At 45.0% G+C, this 22,528-nt stretch overlaps 1 protein-coding gene across 2 annotated transcripts in view; it reads left to right on the plus strand.

Annotated features, from left to right (window-relative positions):
• LOC106560968 (A disintegrin and metalloproteinase with thrombospondin motifs 20) overlaps positions 1-22,528 on the plus strand; it is a 133,892-nt gene that overhangs the window by 14,285 nt on the left and 97,079 nt on the right. Inside the window, exons 4-8 of one of the 2 annotated variants that reach the window (XM_014124457.2) lie at positions 12,631-12,932; positions 15,160-15,243; positions 15,584-15,708; positions 15,824-15,864; positions 16,156-16,261. In XM_014124457.2, the coding sequence (XP_013979932.1) occupies positions 12,631-12,932; positions 15,160-15,243; positions 15,584-15,708; positions 15,824-15,864; positions 16,156-16,261 (658 nt within the window). Of the gene's footprint in view, positions 1-12,630; positions 12,933-15,159; positions 15,244-15,583; positions 15,709-15,823; positions 15,865-16,155; positions 16,262-22,528 lie in introns of those variants that run through there. The other variant, XM_014124458.2, reaches the window with a different exon arrangement.

Genomic DNA, 22,528 nt, shown 5'->3' on the forward strand with positions numbered 1-22,528 from the left:
TGTTGGTTTCCATAGTTGGTGTAGTCCTGTTGGTTTCCATAGTTGGTGTAGTCCTGTTGGTTTCCATAGTTGGTGTAGTCCTGTTGGTTTCCATAGTTGGCGTAGTTCTGTTGGTTTCCATAGTTGGCGTAGTCCTGTTGGTTTCCATAGTTGGTGTAGTCCTGTTGGTTTCCATAGTTGGCGTAGTCCTGTTGGTTTCCATAGTTGGCGTAGTTCTGTTGGTTTCCATAGTTGGCGTAGTCCTGTTGGTTTCCATAGTTGGCGTAGTTCCGTTGGTTTCCATAGTTGGTGTAGTCCTGTTGGTTTCCATAGTTGGTGTAGTTCTGTTGGTTTCCATAGTTGGCGTAGTCCTGTTGGTTTCCATAGTTGGCGTAGTTCTGTTGGTTTCCATAGTTGGCGTAGTTCTGTTGGTTTCCATAGTTGGCGTAGTTCTGTTGGTTTCCATAGTTGGTGTAGTCCTGTTGGTTTCCATAGTTGGTGTAGTCCTGTTGGTTTCCATAGTTGGTGTAGTCCTGTTGGTTTCCATAGTTGGTGTAGTTCTGTTGGTTTCCATAGTTGGTGTAGTCCTGTTGGTTTCCATAGTTGGTGTAGTTCTGTTGGTTTCCATAGTTGGTGTAGTCCTGTTGGTTTCCATAGTTGGTGTAGTCCTGTTGGTTTCCATAGTTGGTGTAGTTCTGTTGGTTTCCATAGTTGGTGTAGTCCTGTTGGTTTCCATAGTTGGTGTAGTCCTGTTGGTTTCCATAGTTGGCGTAGTTCTGTTGGTTTCCATAGTTGGCGTAGTCCTGTTGGTTTCCATAGTTGGTGTAGTCCTGTTGGTTTCCATAGTTGGTGTAGTCCTGTTGGTTTCCATAGTTGGCGTAGTCCTGTTGGTTTCCATAGTTGGCGTAGTCCTGTTGGTTTCCATAGTTGGTGTAGTCCTGTTGGTTTCCATAGTTGGCGTAGTCCTGTTGGTTTCCATAGTTGGCGTAGTCCTGTTGGTTTCCATAGTTGGCGTAGTCCTGTTGGTTTCCATAGTTGGTGTAGTCCTGTTGGTTTCCATAGTTGGCGTAGTCCTGTTGGTTTCCATAGTTGGCGTAGTCCTGTTGGTTTCCATAGTTGGCGTAGTCCTGTTGGTTTCCATAGTTGGTGTAGTCCTGTTGGTTTCCATAGTTGGTGTAGTCCTGTTGGTTTCCATAGTTGGTGTAGTCCTGTTGGTTTCCATAGTTGGTGTAGTCCTGTTGGTTTCCATAGTTGGTGTAGTCCTGTTGGTTTCCATAGTTGGCGTAGTCCTGTTGGTTTCCATAGTTGGCGTAGTCCTGTTGGTTTCCATAGTTGGCGTAGTCCTGTTGGTTTCCATAGTTGGCGTAGTTCTGTTGGTTTCCATAGTTGGCGTAGTCCTGTTGGTTTCCATAGTTGGTGTAGTCCTGTTGGTTTCCATAGTTGGCGTAGTCCTGTTGGTTTCCATAGTTGGCGTAGTTCTGTTGGTTTCCATAGTTGGCGTAGTCCTGTTGGTTTCCATAGTTGGCGTAGTTCTGTTGGTTTCCATAGTTGGTGTAGTCCTGTTGGTTTCCATAGTTGGTGTAGTCCTGTTGGTTTCCATAGTTGGCGTAGTCCTGTTGGTTTCCATAGTTGGCGTAGTCCTGTTGGTTTCCATAGTTGGTGTAGTTCTGTTGGTTTCCATAGTTGGCGTAGTCCTGTTGGTTTCCATAGTTGGCGTAGTCCTGTTGGTTTCCATAGTTGGCGTAGTTCTGTTGGTTTCCATAGTTGGCGTAGTCCTGTTGGTTTCCATAGTTGGCGTAGTCCTGTTGGTTTCCATAGTTGGTGTAGTCCTGTTGGTTTCCATAGTTGGCGTAGTCCTGTTGGTTTCCATAGTTGGTGTAGTCCTGTTGGTTTCCATAGTTGGTGTAGTCCTGTTGGTTTCCATAGTTGGTGTAGTCCTGTTGGTTTCCATAGTTGGCGTAGTCCTGTTGGTTTCCATAGTTGGCGTAGTCCTGTTGGTTTCCATAGTTGGCGTAGTCCTGTTGGTTTCCATAGTTGGTGTAGTCCTGTTGGTTTCCATAGTTGGTGTAGTCCTGTTGGTTTCCATAGTTGGCGTAGTCCTGTTGGTTTCCATAGTTGGCGTAGTCCTGTTGGTTTCCATAGTTGGTGTAGTCCTGTTGGTTTCCATAGTTGGTGTAGTCCTGTTGGCGTAGTCCTGTTGGTTTCCATAGTTGGTGTAGTCCTGTTGGTTTCCATAGTTGGCGTAGTCCTGTTGGTTTCCATAGTTGGCGTAGTCCTGTTGGTTTCCATAGTTGGTGTAGTTCTGTTGGTTTCCATAGTTGGTGTAGTCCTGTTGGTTTCCATAGTTGGTGTAGTCCTGTTGGTTTCCATAGTTGGCGTAGTCCTGTTGGTTTCCATAGTTGGTGTAGTCCTGTTGGTTTCCATAGTTGGTGTAGTCCTGTTGGTTTCCATAGTTGGCGTAGTCCTGTTGGTTTCCATAGTTGGCGTAGTCCTGTTGGTTTCCATAGTTGGTGTAGTCCTGTTGGTTTCCATAGTTGGTGTAGTCCTGTTGGTTTCCATAGTTGGTGTAGTCCTGTTGGTTTCCATAGTTGGTGTAGTCCTGTTGGTTTCCATAGTTGGTGTAGTCCTGTTGGTTTCCATAGTTGGTGTAGTCCTGTTGGTTTCCATAGTTGGTGTAGTCCTGTTGGTTTCCATAGTTGGTGTAGTCCTGTTGGTTTCCATAGTTGGTGTAGTTCTGTTGGTTTCCATAGTTGGTGTAGTCCTGTTGGTTTCCATAGTTGGTGTAGTTCTGTTGGTTTCCATAGTTGGTGTAGTCCTGTTGGTTTCCATAGTTGGTGTAGTCCTGTTGGTTTCCATAGTTGGTGTAGTCCTGTTGGTTTCCATAGTTGGCGTAGTTCTGTTGGTTTCCATAGTTGGTGTAGTTCTGTTGGTTTCCATAGTTGGCGTAGTCCTGTTGGTTTCCATAGTTGGCGTAGTCCTGTTGGTTTCCATAGTTGGTGTAGTTCTGTTGGTTTCCATAGTTGGTGTAGTTCTGTTGGTTTCCATAGTTGGCGTAGTCCTGTTGGTTTCCATAGTTGGTGTAGTCCTGTTGGTTTCCATAGTTGGCGTAGTCCTGTTGGTTTCCATAGTTGGCGTAGTCCTGTTGGTTTCCATAGTTGGTGTAGTCCTACTGTAGTCCTATCTCTGCACTCCTTGGTAAAATGTGTTGATCGAAGCAGAACAGTATGTTTCCACTGAGATAAAGTGAACAAAGATCAAGTTGAAGAGATCCTTGTGTCCACCATTGTGCAGTCAGTCGTCTTTGGTCTTTCAACAGAAATCTCAGATTTTTTTCCTCTCATATGCTGTCACCAACAGGAGAGTGTTGAAAATTCTACTGTGATAATAAGGGCTTTTAAAGTGTAACCTCTTAGGGAAGATAGAGTTTCTATTATTTCATCATTAATCATTACATAGTAATAAAGCTGTCATTGGCTGTGTGTTTATCCATTGCTGTAAGAGCACTTCAGCATCCTTCCATGACTCATGCTTACCATTTGATTCACAGTAAAATGTTTGTCAAACTAAATATATAATTTAGGCATAATATGTTACGAAATTCAAGTTCAGATACAGTACCTTCCTTGACACTAACATGACCCAGACCTTCATCCTTACTACTGTTCACTAGGCATCAAGCAGCCACGTCTAGGTCTACAGCTCTTTATGCACACTAAGCCATCTTGGGTGGTTTTACCACTGTTTTTGATCATTGTGAAGCTGGGAGCTGTTCAGTGGGTGATTCAGTTTTAAGAGGCGAATGTTCCTCATCGTGCCAGGATGGGTTTAAAAGCTTCTCCAAAGGTGCTCGTCAGACGGAAATCCCAATCCTGTGACCGTGCCGGTGCCTTAATGCAACATTCTGGGGGTTATCTGTCTGTGGGCCAAGGCTTGCCTGTCATGTGAATCTCTGTGTCGGTCGTCTTGAGATGGAGATAATCAGAAAGATGGGGATGACCCAGGATAGGGGCGGACAGTCTCTGCTCACTCTGATAACTAGGTCTCTGCAGAGCTGACATGTACGAGAGCTTCGCAGGTAATTAGAGGTTGTAGTTGTGTGGTTCTCTCTCATGATGTACTTAATATACTGCAGGCCTGACTGGTCCCTGGTACTAGGACTGGGATGCTGTGAATAGAACAGTTAATGTGATTATAGAGAAGTTGTTTCTGTTGGAGTGTACAGAGTTGGTTGGCTGCGGGCCTGTGGTTTTCCCTGGCACAAAGCATCGCAGGGAAATTCTGTCTCGTGCTCTGCCCCGTACGTCCGGTTATTGAACTAGCCGACTTGAATCGCTCGCTCTTCTTTAGCGCTTTCATGTATGTCAATAGAAGCACTTGTTGTGTGTTGTGTGTGACCTCACGCTTGTGTCACTCTTTGTTTGGAGTCGCTCATTGGAGGGGATTTGACATTGGGTTCTTCCCTAGAGATTTTTGGCCCTCCGTTTCATCTGTTGACGCTCTCAGTTGAAGCTGTTTTTGTCTCTCATGGCGTGTTGGGAATGAGGTCAGCAGAGGTAGGCATGGTGTGATGGATGGATGGTTATCGGTCAGACAACCTCTTTCACCTTTAGGGTCTGGCTCGGATAGGTGTTGGAGCTTTTGGATTTCGTCTGGCTCCATAGGACTTAGACCTGGGTTTCCCAATAGGCGGCCCATGAGTTGCCAATTTATTTTGTTGTTGTTGGGCATTAAAGTCTGTAAAATAACCAGGAAATGAGCGGAAAGTTATTTTCATTTAGGAAATCTGTTCCCATGTAGTCCCCTGTATAAATAGAGAGGCACGTGATCGTATCCCATGTTATCACGGTTTGAAATGATTCTGTTTTTGTTAAATACTATATATATTTGGGATTCTTGCAGTCAATTTGCAGTGTACAAATGATTTGTAACTATGTTCTGCCCTCCCGACCATCCGCTCAAGCATAAACCGTCCCACTGCTGAATGTAATTGGGGATCCCTGGCTTAGGCCCTGCCACTCTGCGCCTCCCTCCAGCCCCCCCACCATGGAACCGCTATTGTTGCTCATCCTGAAATGAGTATCTGGCAGTGCTTTGTTCAATGACTGAGTGTGTACAAATGTTTGCTTTGTTCGTGTGTGCGCGTGGCGAAGTGTGCGTGTGTGTAAGTAAGGATACGCACAGACTGTGTGTGTGTTTGAACTCTGCTGGGCTCATCTGTTTGACGGAGTGCTTGTTGTCTCTGTTTATGTGGCTGTGGATGAGACAACCCACTGAGGGGTTGAAATCGCTGAACGAGGAGAGGAGAGGAGAGGAGAGGAGAGGAGAGGAGAGGAGAGGAGAGGAGAGGAGAGGAGAGGAGAGGAGAGGAGAGGAGAGGAGAGGAGAGGAGAGGAGCAAGTTTCTCTCTTCATCTGTGTGCCCAGCCTAGTCTGCCCTACATGTGCCGGTCTCGCTCTAAACCCTGGCACCGGCCCCGGACGTTTCTCAGGCCCTCTCTGCCTTCCTCCTCCCCTCTACACCTGTGTCTCTATCTGTTGTAGCCCCTCAATCCACGTCAGAGTTTTCATCCTCAACTCCAACTGTACATCTACACAGGAGAAGGTAGATTGTGTCGTAGCTGGGGCAGAAAAATATCGGACATGATGATCCATTTGGTGAACATTGTGCCTCTGTCTATTATCGATTGAGATATGAAGTGCTGTGATGCTTCTCCCACCTAGCCAATGTTAATTGTGAACCAGTATGTTATAGTTAGTATCAACAAACATCAGTGGACACCAGTTCTGCACTTCAGCAATAATAGAGCCCTCATTGCGCTGTCGGGTGTTCAAATTCTAACAGCTATCTTCTGCCGAGGTACTCTTTGGTATTCTGTCTGAACAGATGGATCCATCAGACCTGCAGTTTTCTATTATAGTGTTATTATAGTGGCAGTTGTCAGAGGTGAGAGGTGCTAACAGGTGAGGGACACGGTCCCCACAACGTGGCCCTGGACAGGCTGAGACACAACGGACCCTAATGGGAGGACGGGTGTAGGCCAGCTCCTCTGTCCATCTAGAATTCCTAAAGGCACCAAAACAAGTGGTTGAAATGTTACTGTTATGTCTGGAAAGTCTATGCAGGTTACTTGATCTTGGGGAATTGAGGCCAGCGGAATATGGATGGAGAGTGGAATCCATGATGTTGCTGCTGTCGTCTCATTTTAAAAAGGGGTTCAGACACATCGCGGGGGAAATGTACTTCCCATCATCTAAAGAGCGCTCATGTCCTCATTAGAAGCTGAAGGGAAAGTAGATGCCAGATGCTTTGAGGTAATTGATTCAGTGCCGTGGTTTTACGAGTGCGGTTTTCTGCAGCCCCTCTCGTCTTTACTGTACACTCTCCCCAGAGAACAGAGCTAACAGAAATGAACCGACCATCATCGCTACGCTGTCTCATCAACATGAGAGAAGCAAGGAATGTCTGGCAGCTTTCACTGTTCTTATCGTGTGAGGTAGAGATGGCTCCTAGCTGTCGCGTCATTGTTGTTGAACTCCAGAGCAGAGGAATGGGATTCCCTGTTGAGAAAGTCTGGTACCTAAACTCTAACCCTTAACCCCCTGGCCATCTGGTACCTAAACTCTAAACTCTAAACTCTAACCCTTAACCCCCTGGCCACCCTATGGCTTTTACCATGGATCTGGAGAGTAACATTGACACCACTGTGGGCAGACAGTGTGTGTGTGAAACCTGCTATCTTTCTTTGTGCAGGTCAAGGGTCATGCAGCCAGGTTTAAAAGCTTTCGTTCTTCAGCAACAATTAGTGCCCTCCTTTCTCTGTCTAGCCAGCAGCCACTGGAATTGCTCTTAATTGTAGGTCTGTGGGGGTCTACAGGATGTTGTACTGTCCATTAATCGATCTGACCCCTGATTGGCCCAGGCATGACCTATGCTTGGTGTAAGGTATGCTACAGATACACTATGACAGAGCTCTTTCTCTCCCAGTGGGTTATTTTAGAATAATGTTAATTAGCTGAACAATGAAATCAGTGTTTCCGATTGTTGGCCTTTTGGCATTGACACTTCTGAACAAGAGTGAAAAGAGGTCGTAGTATAAATATAAATTGACTTTAGTCCAGCTGAAGTGGAGGAGAACGTCATGTTTGTTGACATCATGCTTGAAAGAAACATCAATGTTGTAAAAAAAAAAAGGGACAACAATCTGGTACCAAGCGTTGAAGTGATGTACTATTGCTTTAATGTCTCTAAAAGGATTGTAAACCAAAATAATTGATATGGGTACATTTTTGGGGGGCTATTGTGCTCCAACGCCCTGTGTGCGATTGTGCTTGTGTGAGTGGGTAATATACATCTTATTGAAAGAATACATAAATAACTTTAGTTATTAGCTCGTAAAACGTTATTGGGATTAGATATCCCCACCGTTTCCTGCTCTGTAAAGGCAAGCATTGTACCAGAAAATGCTTTTGATTCCTCAGTTACATGTATGAGTACATAAGTGCCAACAGAAACACTGTATTTATAGATGGCACGTGTTGCAGAAATATGTGCCATTATACACTCTTAGAATTAGTGGTGACTCGAGGATACCTGGAGATCCTCAAGGAACCCCTGGAGATCCTCAAGGAACCATTGCTGGTCAATGGTTTGTATTTGCACCTTTGTTTAGTTGGGGGGTTCTTGGAGGATCCTTTAATGTTTCAATGTAGCAAAGGGTTCCTGGAAGAACCCTGGACTGGAGGCGTAGCTTAGAAGGGTCGTAACGTTCAAATAGATCTTTTTTGGCCACCTGTAAGAGTAAATGTCATTGCTGTCCATCTGTTCTGTTGTATTGTCATCACATGTTAAGGTTGAACACTGACAATTTTGTAGCTTCATTGGGGCTTACAGAAGGTGTATGAGTTCCTCAAGAGCCTATGCAAATCCCGAAGTTGGAGTAGTTACCACTTTATTACTTTAAATAATCAGCAATGTTAAAATTATATTAGACTATGTAATTTGCATAAATATTTAAGGGAAATTGAAGTTTGCAGTGTACAAACGTAACAATATGAACACGAATGACATTGACTCAAACGGGTGACCAAAAATAACTATCTGAAAGCCACACCTCAAATAAGCCACGCCTCCAATCTTCTGATAGGCTGACACCTTTACAATATATTATTAAAAAGGTAAAAAATGTAACCCCTCCCGTTACAAAAAGGTTCTTGTTTGAACCTTTACACAGGGTTTCCTCAAACACTTTTCAAAGGGCAGTTTTCAGAACTCCGAAAGGTTCTTCCAGGCCCCATTACTCCTAAGAGTGTAGGGCTGGACTGCTAGTATGAGTTACTGCTGTAGTTATCTGGAAGAGGGGATTTATGGATGTTTAATTATGTTTTATAAACATCTGGCAGAAGTTTTTAATAAATGTTTGATAAATATCTCTACATGTTTTATAGTTTTTTAATTGAGAGATAAATTCCCCTATTTTGGTTTTTTTTCAGAGAATACTTTTAGTCTTGTGAGTGATTCGGGCCAGGGCCAGCCCAAACTATTCTTCTCACAGTGTAAGTAGCAGCTCACCGGCCAGTGAGAGAGGGGATTTGACTGTAAGGCGAATTCGGAAAGGTTTTGTGTAGCTAATCTAATGTGATTTAAAGGCTATTATTACTTTGGCCATATTTCCTCCTCTTGCTCCTCAACTTACTGTACTCCACTTCCACCCTATTCGCTTCTCACTTCACACTACATAGAAACATCAAAACGTCTAGTCCACCCTTTCTCCTTCTCCACAATGCGGGATTGTCCACTCTGCTCTGCAGTGAGAAATCTGTCTGGTGGCGTTCTGGAGCTCTCTTTCACTCTAGTTCCTGGAAAAAGAATCCTTCGCCACGGCTCAGCGGTCTCAGCTGCTGTGTGGATGGGCAGTGGGCACCGGCTGATGGGCTTGGCGCTGACACAGGCGCCTGCCGCTGGCACGGGGTAGGGCATTACGGCGGCAGGAGCTGTGTGCCATTGTGCCAGGGTGTCACGCTCCATCTCGTGTGCCCGCCGCGCCAGGGGCATCACTCGAATGATCTTAGAGTTTTCCTTTTCTTTTTCGCTCCCTCTTTTAAACCCTCTCTATCGTCCTTACAGTCTCTTTCTGTCTTGGTGGTTTGATAGAGTAGCTGGTGGCTCAGACCACAAGGTGACACTTACTATGACAGGGTTACCCAGAGGTAGTGCTGAGTGATTAACCAACGTTGGTTCAGTTACTTGAGTGTTGTTTGTTTTTCTCTGTGAGCTCAATGCACAGTTTTTCTAGAGCTATATCAGCCTGAACTGTGCGATGGGAGGTTGTAGTTTCCAACAGACCAATATTCTACCTAGTAAATTGCAGAAAACGTGGTAATTAACTACAATGACCATAATATATTATGCGCCTACTGGTACGGTCTGGGGGAAGAAGACACAGAAGAACGTGCGACCGAGAGGGATAGAGAGTAGTTGCTTCGCGGGGTATCTCTACCTGAAAATACATGATCTAAGTGATTGATAGTTGGTATTCAGCAGTCATAAAAGTATGCCTTATTTACTTTGAAGAACTACTAAAATAATGATTTTGTCAGACAGCATAGGCAGCAGCTCTATAGAGATGAGATGATGACTTGGAATGAAATAATAAAGTCATCAAAAACTACAACTGAAATATTTTATTAAGGTAAAGTAATGTGAATAAATGATGGTTAATAAGTGATAGGCAGTAATGGGCAGTCACTACCATCATGGGACTTTTATTAATTGTTTTATTCTGTGTTGTTACAGCATTAAAGCCACATAATGCATAGTGCATTTAACGTGAAAAATAACCCAAATTGAAAGCCGTGATTATTTTTTTAATAATCGAACTCAAACCGAACCAACCTCAAAAAGCACTAATCGCTCAGCACTAACCAGAGGTAAACAGTGTATAGTATATGTAGTAACTTCCTCATCGGGATACTGGAGTAAAAAGCAGTTGGTAGGAAATCAAGTGTGTTGGGCAGTATATTGTCTATTGCCATGGATGCCTGGCAGACACTTTACGATATAGTATTGTATTTTGATGCAGTCTCAGTACTGATCTCAGTGCAGGACAACAATATGATAAATAATTAATATAACCAGCAGCTGCTTGGATCACAGTCTTCTAGTCTTCCTCTTTCTCTCTGATAGGACGGTTTGTCTGGCCATAGAGATTGGTCTTACCTCAGCTATGAGGCAGCAGAAAAATTACAAGTCCTCATTCCGAGTCAGACATCTCAGCACACGTGGCTATAAATCAGCGCAAATGCAGAAAACCTGATGCATGGTGTACTTTTCAACATACAGTACCAGTCAAAAGTTTGGACACACCTACTCATTCAAGGGTATTTCTTTATTTGTACTTTTTAGAATAATAGGGAAGACATCAAAACTATGAAATAACACATATGGAATTTTCAAAGTAGTACTATTTTCTAAATTGTAGAATAATAGTGAACACCCGTTTAACGTCCCATCCGAATGACGGTACCATACACAGGGCAGTGTTCCCAATACACAGGGCAGTGTTCCCAATACACAGGGCAGTGATTGGCTCAAATGCAATTAGAAGGAAAGAAATTCCACTAATGAACTTTTAACAAGGCACACCTGTTAATTGAAATGTATTCCAGGTGACTACCTCATGAAGCTGGTTGAGAGAATGCCAAGAGTGTGCAAAGCTGTCATCAAGGCAAATGATGGCTACGTTGAAGAATCTCAAAAATAAAATATATTTTGATTTGTTTAACATTCTTTTTAGTTACTACATGATTCCATATGTGTTATTTCATAGCTTTGATGTCTTCACTGTTATTCTACAATCTAGAAAAACCCTGGAATGAGTATGTGTGTCCAAACTTGACTGGTACTCTACATATCCCTGGCCAAACTTAATCCATCCAGATACATTAGTGATCTTGGACCAAAAAATTGCAGCCATGTCATGCATGCTCTCTTTACTCTCTCGGCTCTTGAATGCTTTTTGTTAATGTGATACCAATATTCCCTTCCGTAGTAGCACGTTGTCTTTGACTGAGATGGTCCGTTATTTCAGAAGTGGGGAAGGGTTGGGTTGGGGGTGTGTACGACCCTCTGCAGCTGAACTCTACTGCTGCACTATATCTCCCAAACAATGTAGCCTCTTGTGGGCAGCCGGGAGCTTGCCTGAGCGGAAAGTGAAGCTCCCCACAGTCCCACAACCCTGGCCCTAGCTTCTCTTCCCTGGTGCTGTTGTGCCTCAACAGCAAAGTATCCCACGAAACTGCCCTGTTCTCAGACAAAATAGATACGCATAATTAAGCTCTCTCCCTTCCTTTACCTCCACAGGTTGGCCTCAGGGTGCTTTCTTATATTCTTCTTATCCTTTCTCTCTCTTACTCTCTCCTCCTCCCTTTCTCTCTCTCTCTCTCCTTCTCCCCCCCTCTCTCTCTCTCTCTCTCTCTCTTACTCTCTCCTCCTCCCTTTCTCTTTCTCTCTCTCCTCCCTCTCTCTCTCTCTTTGTCTCTCTCTCTCTCCTTCTCCCTCTCTCTCTCTTTGTGTGTCTCTCTCTCTCTCTCCTTCTCTCTCTCTCTCCTTCTCCCCTCTCTCTCTCTCTCTCTCTGTGTGTCTCTCTCTCTCTCCTTCTCTCTCTCTCTCTCTCTCTCTCCTTCTCCCTCTCCCTCTCTCTCTCTCTCTCTCTCTCTCTCTCTCTCTCTCTCTCTCTCTCTCTCTCTCTCTCTCTCTCTCTCTCTCTCGCTCTCTCTCTCTCTCTCTCTCGCTCTCTCTCTCTAGGTTGTCCTAAGGGTTATTTTCTATTTTCCTCCTATTCTCTCCCTCTCTTTACCTTCCCTGTCATCATGGTAAAGGAATCTCTCATCTCACTCTGACTGAGCTCTGCTGTGCTACACGTGCAGTTCATCTGAGGTCCACCTAACAGAGAAAAGGGTTGGAAGTGATGCCAATGGACTACATATAGCCAGAGAATATGGCTGCTTTCCATACCGTTTTTTACCTTTTGAGGTTGTTAAGGTCTTTCTCCTTTGGCCTGAATATAACTGTCTGAACGTCTGAATCTAGTATCTGTTGCATTTCAGCTGTACTGTTCTGTTCAACTTGTCCTCCTTTAGTGGCCCTTTCATTTGCTGTGATATACAGGCTGTGGTTTAAGTGAAGTGGTTTAACTTCATGTTCTCGTGTGGAAGGCCCCTGTTGAATGCAGAGACAGCAGTAGAAATAGTGTGGTTTTCTGTGTTTGTAGAAGTCGAATTTGAAGCCCAGGGGTGCAGCTTCTCTGACCTTCAAGCTCTAACCCTCAGACCTCTGTTACTGACCCTGTGTTGTTCACTACAACTTTTCTTCAGAACCTTGAACGTTTTTGTTTTGTTTAAAGTCCAATATGTGGTGATTACTGTATGTCAGTGGAATGTGGCTAAGCTGAGGCCTTTCTCTTTAGCTTCAGACATGTAATACTGTGGAATGAAATGCCAGTAGATGTAAAATAAAAGGTGTATGTCCGGTATTTTTTATTTTGTATTCTATAAATAATTTATCGTGTAACACTCAGGTCCAAGTCTGTTCCTATTATCATAAGTCCTTCAACCCGATTATTCTACTCTGTTACTCGGTTCTATTTTCCGACAGGGGAAGGATCGGAAAGGCCAGTTGTCAATCTTCAGAGCGATAGGAGTATGGGAGAAGAGTTGGATTCCCTGAGAGATAGAATGGACATCCACCACTCCGGTTACGAGATAGACCACACGACAGAACACCATGTAGACAACCACACCACCAACTCCTCAGACCCCCGTCACAGAGCCCCGTCCAGGCAGAAGAGGTTCCTCTCGTACCCCCGCTACGTGGAACTGATGCTGACTGCTGATGTCAAGATGGCGCGCCACCACGGACGCAACCTCGAGCACTACATCCTAACAATCATGTCAGTAGTAAGTAAAATATTTTTTTTATTATGAAAAACACATTGTTGAATCTAGATTTGTTCTTTGCTGTAACTTACTCGGATTTCAGGAAATGTGACTTTTCTGTGGTACAAAGTCATTTACTTATTGGTTAGTGATATTGGTGTCTGGTTGGTAGCTTGGTTGACTTTTTACTGTACCCTGTTTTCATTATCTAAGGATAACAGTTTTCACCTGCAATCATTACCCCTCTTTGTTAATCAATGTCAAGATCGCTGTTGTGTCTCCCAATTTGTTGAGTGTATATTATATTACACTGTAATGGTCTGTTTGGGTTTTGCCAATTAGTTTTCAGCCATGTGGATTGAGGTTTAACCCATTAACTATGTTTTACACAAAGGAGATGCATACAGTATTGTTCAGTGTGTCACTCATACAGTAGAGAGACACAACACCCTGGAAGCCTTGACTTGCCGAATTCTGCTAAACGATACAACTTGGATTTGTGTTTACCTGTATGTAAACAGTATGTTGAATCCCTAAGAATGCAAGACAGAAATGCTGATAAACAATTTTCTCTTCCTAGTGTTACCCTGATTGCAAGCTCTCCTGCACAGTCAGAGATGTGGCTCATAAGGGGGTTCAATGAGCTGACTCAACTCTTTTTGATCTTATTGGCTTTTAGTTTGGATAACATTACCACATGCTGGGGTTACCTCAGGGTTAACAACCCAAACACACAAATACAAATATGTATTTGGAAACACATGGGCCTCTGCATTTGCCCTTAAAAACATTATGAATGACCTTATGGCTGTACACACAACCATTTTCACACATACAGATGCCGTATCTTAATTTGATCATCTTGTTGTTGCAGGAATTTTCCTGCATATCAGGAAATGCAAACTTATAGTGTATTCAAGGTTTAAAAAGGCTTCTAAAGTTTGTAATTTCTACTTGAAAATTGCAGACTTTCTTTGCCCTAACAGAAAATGTATTAATCCAAACAAAATGTCCAGGAAATATAATTCACATAATAATTCACATTTCCTGTTGTTGGAGGATAATTTTCCTGCTGTAGCAAACTGGTTCAAATTAAGATCCTACATCTGTACACACACACAAACACACACACACATACGTGCATACACACACGTGCACACAGTTGTCGAAGAAAAACCTGTCAAGGCCACTCAATCAAAAAGACCTGCCACGCTCCGAGCAAACCAACAGAAACCAGACCCAGCATTTTAAACAAGAACAGGGAAATCAGCCAAGACTGATCTGTCATCGTCATGGTGACAGCACGTTGTGCCTGTTAGTGGAGAAGGGGGCTAATGGGTGGGCTGCTAGCCCTCTGATATGATGTCATAGTGTTTACACTGACCACAGAGACACATTCCTCCAGTGTATCACAGCCTTGATTGTCTGTCCATTTATACACCAGTGTGAAGCCGTAGTTTAGGCTACAGCACGCAGTCGGGGTCCCCCTGTCTATCTTTCATCAGTCTGTCTGTCTGTCTGTCTGTCTGTCTGTCTGTCTGTCTGTCTGTCTGTCTGTCTGTCTGTCTGTCTGTCTGTCTGTCTGTCTGTCTGTCTGTCTGTCTGTCTGTCTGTCTCTCTGTCTGTCTGTCTGTCTCTCTGTCTCTCTGTCTCTCTCTTGCACTCTCTCTCTGTCTCTGACTCTCTCTCTCTCTGTCTCTGACTCTCTCTCTCTCTCTGTCTCTGACTCTCTGTCTCTGACTCTCTCTCTCTCTGTCTCTCTGTCTCTGTCTCTCTCTCTCTCTCTCATGCGCTCTCTCTCCCCCTACCAGAGGAGGTATCTGCTTCACTCAGCCCCCCAGGCACTGACAAGCTAAATGTTTATAGAGGGCTAATGAGTTCCTGTCAGAGCTCTGTTAGGATAGCCCCAGGAGGATAGTGACCCACACTGACAGGGCTGAACCAAAAGAAAGGCACACAAAACAGTTTTGTCCAAGGAGCAGTGGGATGCACACAAGTCAAGCTTTGCTAAAATTTTTACATTTTGTTAAAATGTCAACTCCACCCCAAAGGAATAAAATAACAATATGCATTCCTTCCTTTCTTCAACTGTTCCGGTTATTTTGGTCAAGCCTTCGGGAACATGCTCTCTAGACCTACTCTCATTCAAAGTAATACTTCTCTTTACATTAGTCCATGTACCTATTGTCTGTTTTTGTACCCTTAGTAGACATTTGTGTTTCTTGCCTGTGTGTTCATCTTGTCACAGGTTGCTGCGGTCTACAGCGACCCAAGTGTAGGAAACCTCATCAACGTCATGATTGTCAAGCTGATCGTCATCCACAATGAACAGGTGAGAACAGGCGCAGAGGGCTGCAGTGAGTGAGTACCCCCTGAGACAGCTGACGTCAGCCTCTCTCTGTGGCCCTTCAGAAGGACACTGTACTCAGAGGAAAGCCTTGAGAGAAATCTCCTCAGAGAAAATGATGCTACTATCCTGTGCTACTACAACAGCTGTGATTTAACTAGGACTGACTGAGGAGCATTCCGCACATGACCTTGTAATGGCAGATAACTACCTCAGATGAAAATACTTGACACGTTCAGATACATAGTTACATTTTGTAGCTTTTTTTTATAGATAGGAACACCTGTTCAAATCCTCACCAATGTCTCTATGTCATCTCTCACAGGATGGGCCCTCGATCAATTTCAATGCTGCTACTACCCTCCACAACTTCTGTGTCTGGCAACAGACCCAAAATGTCCAGGACGACAGTCACCCTTCCCACCACGACACCGCACTCCTCATAACAAGGTGCTTACTGCTATTTCACCTTTGAACTGTACTGTCTCACTACCCTAACACACACACAACTGCATGGAGATGGTGAATAATGGTGTCCTTTGCTTGTGCTTGTGTCTTCTCACAGGGAAGACATCTGCCGAGCGAAAGACAAGTGTGACACATTGGGTAAACAAACGGCTTCACGTTCAGATTTAACTGTGCCCATGTCACCTTCAGTGACTCCGGGTTAACTTTCCACTCCTGTTTCAATGTTCCACAGTCAGCTAATGTACAATAATGAGTTTATTTCAGGAGCTTACAGCTAATATAGTGACCGATTAGAACGGTGTAGTGAGAGAGAGGATGGAGTGTAGTACTGATCTCTCTTATGAAACATACGTTTGACGGCTTAATCGCCTGTAGCAGTGGAAGGTTTTTTTGTTCTCCGTCCATTCAAGCCGCTGTGTGACCTTCCAGGGCTGGCGGAGCTGGGGACCATGTGTGACCCGTACCGGAGCTGCTCCATCAGCGAAGAGAACGGACTCAGCGCTTCATTCACCATCGCTCACGAGCTGGGCCATGTGTAAGTTGGCGGTGTGCAGTTCGCGAACGATTCGTTCTTTTTGAACAACTCTTTTTGACTGACTTCGAGAGTCGTGATTCATCTTACCGAGTGACTCGTTCATTTTAGTCGTTCGTTTGACCTGCTGGCTGGCCGAAATGAAACCTACAGCAGGATTATTACGCACTCCCCCAGCTCAGCGGCTCCAGAGACGTGCTCCAACCACCAACTGTTTACCATAGATCATCTTGCAGGCAGCATAGAGAAGGCAAAAGACACGTAGAACTGATAATTGATCTCATGGTGCAAGAATGAATGTAATTCATTGATTGTTGAATGTTATCGATTGACACAGCTTTGTAGAACCAAGACACAGCCTACACAGCCTGCCTCTGCTCAACAAACTCGAGAACGAATCGTTTGGGGGGCTGCTGCAGTTCGCGAACAGTACAGTATGTGCTTATCTTCCTCGCGACAGTCGAGAGTTGTTCACAATCTAGTCCATAAGCACAACTGTACTGTTCGCGAACTGCAGCAGCCCCCCCAAACGATTCGTTCTTGAGTTTGTTGAGCAGAGGCAGGCTGTGTAGGCTGTGTCTTGGTTCTATGTTATTTGTATCCCTAGCCATCACAAATGTACATTGTTTGAAGCACACTTTTGTAAGTCTCAGTCACAAATGACAGCTTCAAAAAGAGCCCTATGATAAATGAGAGGCTTTTAGAATCATGAGTCTTTCAAGTTTTTAGTTCATTGTTTACTGGTAAGGTGGTCCTGCACGCTCTTGGCATTACTGAATCAAATGAACGAAATTAGGTGAATGATTAGGTTTTTTTTAACTGAAGGAGTTGAAAAGGTCTGAATCAGTAAAAAGAGTTGAACTTCCTATCATTAGTGTTAGTACATTCTACCCCCCTCAACACCCTGTCCCCTCCTGGGCCTACCTTTCGGGGCCCCTGGGGCCTGTCCCCTCCTGGGCCTACCTCTCAGGGCCCCTGGGGTCTGTCCCCTCCTGGGCCTACCTCTCGGGGCCCCTGGGGCCTGTCCCCTCCTGGGCCTACCTCTCGGGGCCCCTGGGGCCTGTCCCCTCCTGGGCCTACCTCTCAGGCCCCTGGGGCCTGTCCCCTCCTGGGCCTACCTCTCAGGCCCCTGGGGCCTGCCCCCTCCTGGGCCTACCTCTCAGGCCCCTGGGGCCTGCCACCTCCTGGGCCTACCTCGCGGGGCCTCTGGGGCCTGTCCCGGCCCCGCACAACAAAGCCCTATTATCCCGGGTGTACATGCAGGTGCAAAACATAATAAAGGAAAAAAAGAGGTTTAATAACATGCTAGTCTTAATTTCCTAGTGTAGTGCCCTGAGTTAAAGGGATACTTCAGGATTTTGGCAATGATACCCTTTATCTACCTCCCCAGAGTCAGATGAACTTGTGGATACCATTTGTATATCTCTGTGTCTAGTATGAAGGAAGTTACAGGTAGTTTTGCGAGCCAATGCTAACTAGCATTAGCGCAATGACTGGAAGTAGCAGATACCAGTAATTGCGTGAACGCTAGTTAGCAATTGCTCTAGCGCTAGTTAGCAAAATCCTTCAAACGACAAAATCCCGAAGTATCCCTTTAACCCTGTAGGTGTTCCAGCTTTGTAGAGGCAGCCAGGGGGATGAGGAGGAGCTGGGTCTGAAAGCCACTGCTGCCTGGGCTTTAGATGTGGTGGACCGGGGGCCTCTGCATGGGGCAGCCATTGCTTTCAACTAGGCGTCGAGATGGAAGGTGGTCATTGTAGGGACAAGTACATGTACATACATATTAAATGTATTTCATTTAGTGGGGACAGAGCACAATTCATTATCAAAGGCTGAATAATATTGGTTTTCAGGGGCTGACTGAATGTCCTAAACATTACCCCGTAAAGAAAGATAACACTATCTGAACTGTGTAAAATAGAGCTCATCACAATGTGTTCATACTACACTGCATAATTACTGTGTAATAGCACTGTTATGATAACATTGCTCCCCGCGTAGGCCTGTTTCCACAACACACAGATGTCACCACATGTGTGAATGGAAAGAGAAGCCATATGAATAACCGCTTTGTGTCACAGCATATGACCCAATCTCTCATAAGACTGCATGCATTCTAAACATTAGGCCCAAATCACCATGACAAAACTGGGTATGTTATGAGGGATGCAAACTGTTTTTAACTTTAATTCTCTCTCTCCCTCCCTCCCTCTCTCCCTCTCTCCTGCCTCCCCTGATCACTAAAAGTGACAGCTTTCCCTTCCAGCTACTCTGGCCAGTTGTTGCTTGTTACTCTCTAAAAAATGCTGGGTTGTTTGGTTGACCCAAACTGCTGGGTTGTTTGGTTGACCCAACTGCTGGGTTGTTTGGTTGACCCAACTGCTGGGTTGTTTGGTTGAACCAACTGCTGGGTTGTTTGGTTGACCCAACTGCTGGGTTGTTTGGTTGAACCAACTGCTGGGTTGTTTGGTTGACCCAACTGCTGGGTTGTTTGGTTGACCCAACTGCTGGGTTGTTTGGTTGACCCAACTGCTGGGTTGTTTGGTTGAACCAACTGCTGGGTTGTTTGGTTGACCCAAACTGCTGGGTTGTTTGGTTGAACCAACTGCTGGGTTGTTTGGTTGACCCAAACTGCTGGGTTGTTTGGTTGAACCAACTGCTGGGTTGTTTGGTTGAACCAACTGCTGGGTTGTTAGGATGACCCAACTGCTGGGTTGTTAGGTTGACCCAACTGCTGGGTTGTTAGGTTGACCCAACTGCTGGGTTGTTTGGTTGACCCAACTGCTGGGTTGTTAGGTTGACTCAACTGCTGGGTTGTTAGGTTGACCCAACTGCTGGGTTGTTAGGATGACCCAACTGCTGGGTTGTTTGGTTGACCCAACTGCTGGGTTGTTTGGTTGAACCAACTGCTGGGTTGTTAGGATGACCCAACTGCTGGGTTGTTTGGTTGACCCAAACTCCTGGGTTGTTTGGTTGAACCAACTGCTGGGTTGTTTGGTTGAACCAACTGCTGGGTTGTTTGGTTGAACCAACTGCTGGGTTGTTTGGTTGACCCAACTGCTGGGTTGTTTGGTTGACCCAACTGCTGGGTTGTTAGGTTGAACCAACTGCTGGGTTGTTTGGTTGAACCAACTGCTGGGTTGTTTGGTTGAACCAACTGCTGGGTTGTTTGGTTGAACCAACTGCTGGGTTGTTTGGTTGACCCAACTGCTGGGTTGTTTGGTTGAACCAACTGCTGGGTTGTTGAGATATGAACCAGCGCGTCAGATCAGAAGACTGGTGGTGTAGTTAAGTAGGTGTGTGACTATTAGACAGTCATACACTTCTGCAATTGTCATTGAAGCTACAAAAATGTTAGTGTTTGACCTTAACAAGTGATAACTATGCAACAGACCAGATGAACAGGAATGGCATTTACTCTCATGGGTGGCTAAAAATGACTTCCATTGTTGGGATACAATAATTATAATAATATGTAATAAATAATCTTAGTAATGTTACAGGTGGCCAATAAGATCTGTCTTAATTGAAGCCACGCCTCCTGAAAATAATCGTTGAAAAAGACCCAGCTGCTAGGTCAACCCACTGAACCCAGCATGAGAATAAAACGTTTTATTTTACCTTTGTTTAACTAGGCAAGTCAGTTAATAACAAATTCTTATTTACAATGACGGCCTAGGACCAGTGGGTTAACTGCCTTGTTCAGGGGCAGAACGACAGATTTTTACCTTATCAGCTCGGGAATTTGATCTAGTAACCTTTACGGTTACTGGCCCAGCACTCTAACCACAAGGCTACCTGAAGCCCACTTAACTATGCCACCAAAAATACCCAACTGATGGTTAAATTAACCCATGTTTGGGTATTTCTATCAACCCAACATGTTGGGTTATTCACGCAACCCAATTGGTTGGGTCAAAATAATCCAACATGTGTTCTGTCTACTATTTAACCAGCGCTGGCTTACCGTCTGTCTGAGACCCAGTGCTGCTCCTCACACATTCCTCCAGAGACAGGGCTGGCTCTTTGGGCCTAGCGAGGGGAAACCAGCCCTCTTCTGTGGATCTGTTTATGCTAAAGTTCAAACAGCTGACAGGCAGTTGGCTTTGCCTCTTGGTGCGTTTAATCGCTGGACTATATTCACAAGACCCTCTCCTGAGTGTGTAACGCTCTGAGAAACAGTGTCAGCCAGGTAGTGGAACAAACCAACGCTCTCACAATGTTGCAGATAACGGAACGGAACCCTTAGCTCAGACTAATGGATAGGAGGCCTTTTTCATATACAGTAACTCAGGAAATGTGTTGTTACAAATAACCACTTTGGGCTCTGCTAGTGTGGTGAGGTCACTTGATATTAATACAAAAGTAATACTTACATGGCTTAATAATGTTGAAAGTGCTTAATTGTCAAATGTTACCAAGTCCTTGCCGTCAGACGTTAGACTCAGACGTTTTTATGAATCATTAGAGCTATGGATGGAAGACAGGCTATCTTTTTTAATGTCCGAGAAATATATGCAAAAGACCGCGCCATGGAAGGAAACTGGCAGCTCAGTGGACAAGCAGAGTGGCTGATTGGATGAGGTTTGGATTTTGGAGGCCATAAATCTAGAGGGACGAGATTGTTGTGTGTGTGTGTGTGTGTGTGTGTGTGTGTGTGTGTGTGTGTGTGTGTGTGTGTGTGTGTGTGTGTGTGTGTGTGTGTGTGTGTGTGTGTGTGTGTGTGTGTGTGTGTGTGTGTGTGTGTGTGTGTGTGTGTGCGTGCGTGCGTGTGTGTGCGTAGTGGCTCCCAAAGCTCCGTCTCTGTAGTGACAAGGCTGTGATTTTGCAGCGATGTTGTGATGACGTTGCTGATCTCTCTCTCTGTCAGAGTGCTGACAAAGCCTGTTGCTGCAGTCCCCACAGACTTATTAAGTCTTGTTTTTGTTCTCCCCCATATGGTGAGAAAGTCATCAGGTCCTCTTCTTCACTGGAGAAGTTACTCCCTTACTCTCACTGTTATTTATAGGGTGTTAAGTCTAGTAAAAACTTGATTTGTCTTCTAGAGTCGTTCTATAGATGTTTTGTTTGGTAGAAGTTGGAGGGATGGATATGATGATGTCATCTGTTTGGGATGAAGCCTGGTTCATTGCAGCTCAATAATAGGAGCCTGACTGTATGAGTAGAATATTGCAGTACGCTACTATAGCTGGAGAAGATTACTTCAGCAAATCTCCCTCCAGAGATGCCATTTTCCTGATTGAACTCAGACCGCATATGTCTCTCTCAGACATACAGAGAGCTACAGTAGCTCCCACTCTGCCGTAATTTACAACTTCATCAACGTAATAGATGAAGTCTGTTCTGAGTATTCCAGCCAATGCCCTCATGCATGCGCTTCTCAGTAACAGCCAGTGGCTCTCCCGGTGTGTGAGGACCTCATTACAGGCCAGGGGCAGGCTGCGGCTCAGAGCACTCAATTAGGCCCTGAGCGGCCGGCCCCCACAACCCCCTTCCACCCCCGCCGGCCCCTGTAGGGTGGGCCCCATGCCAGGGTCAGAACCTGGGCCAGGCCTGCCTTCTTTGTGTGGCAGTCAGACCAAAGCCCCAGCCGAGAGCCCAGCCATACAGTAGGCTCACATCCTGCAGTAAACACCACACAGCTGTGTGTGTGTGTGTGTGTGTGTGTGTGTGTGTGTGTGTGTGTGTGTGTGTGTGTGTGTGTGTGTGTGTGTGTGTGTGTGTGTGTGTGTGCAGATTAAGGCCGACCTCATCCTTCCACTACCACAGCACACACAGCTAGTTGTGTAGGTCAGGACATCCGCTCAGATCAACACAGCACAGCCCAGCAGCACTATTCTGGACATCAAAAAAGATGAGCCACTTTATTCGACTCTTCACTATTCAGCTGGCTAGAATGAATTCAATCTCAGATGCAACGCTTCATAGGCCTTCGTCTCTATATCTTAGTTCCGGTAGTTAGTTCGATGAAGACCATTGCTTGGTTGGTGGTGAGTGTGTTTCCATGTCAATTCTCTAGTTCTATATATCATAGTCAGTGGTCGTGATTGAGGCTGATGTTATTTGAGTGTTCAGAACCTGAAGTCCATGGATGGCCTCCCATCTCCCTCAGCCTTAAACCCCTTGAGAAGCTGACCCCTGATCTCGGGGAGGTGAGCGGGAGATGCTGTAGTGTGTTCTGTATGTGGGCAGTGCAGTGAGGGAATTATGGTGGTCAGATATACAGATCAGGAAAGCATTAAAACATGTCCTGGCGGGTGGAGTTTTACT

Source organism: Salmo salar, chromosome ssa10, assembly GCF_905237065.1.
Source record: "Salmo salar chromosome ssa10, Ssal_v3.1, whole genome shotgun sequence".
Classification (NCBI taxonomy): domain Eukaryota; kingdom Metazoa; phylum Chordata; class Actinopteri; order Salmoniformes; family Salmonidae; genus Salmo; species Salmo salar.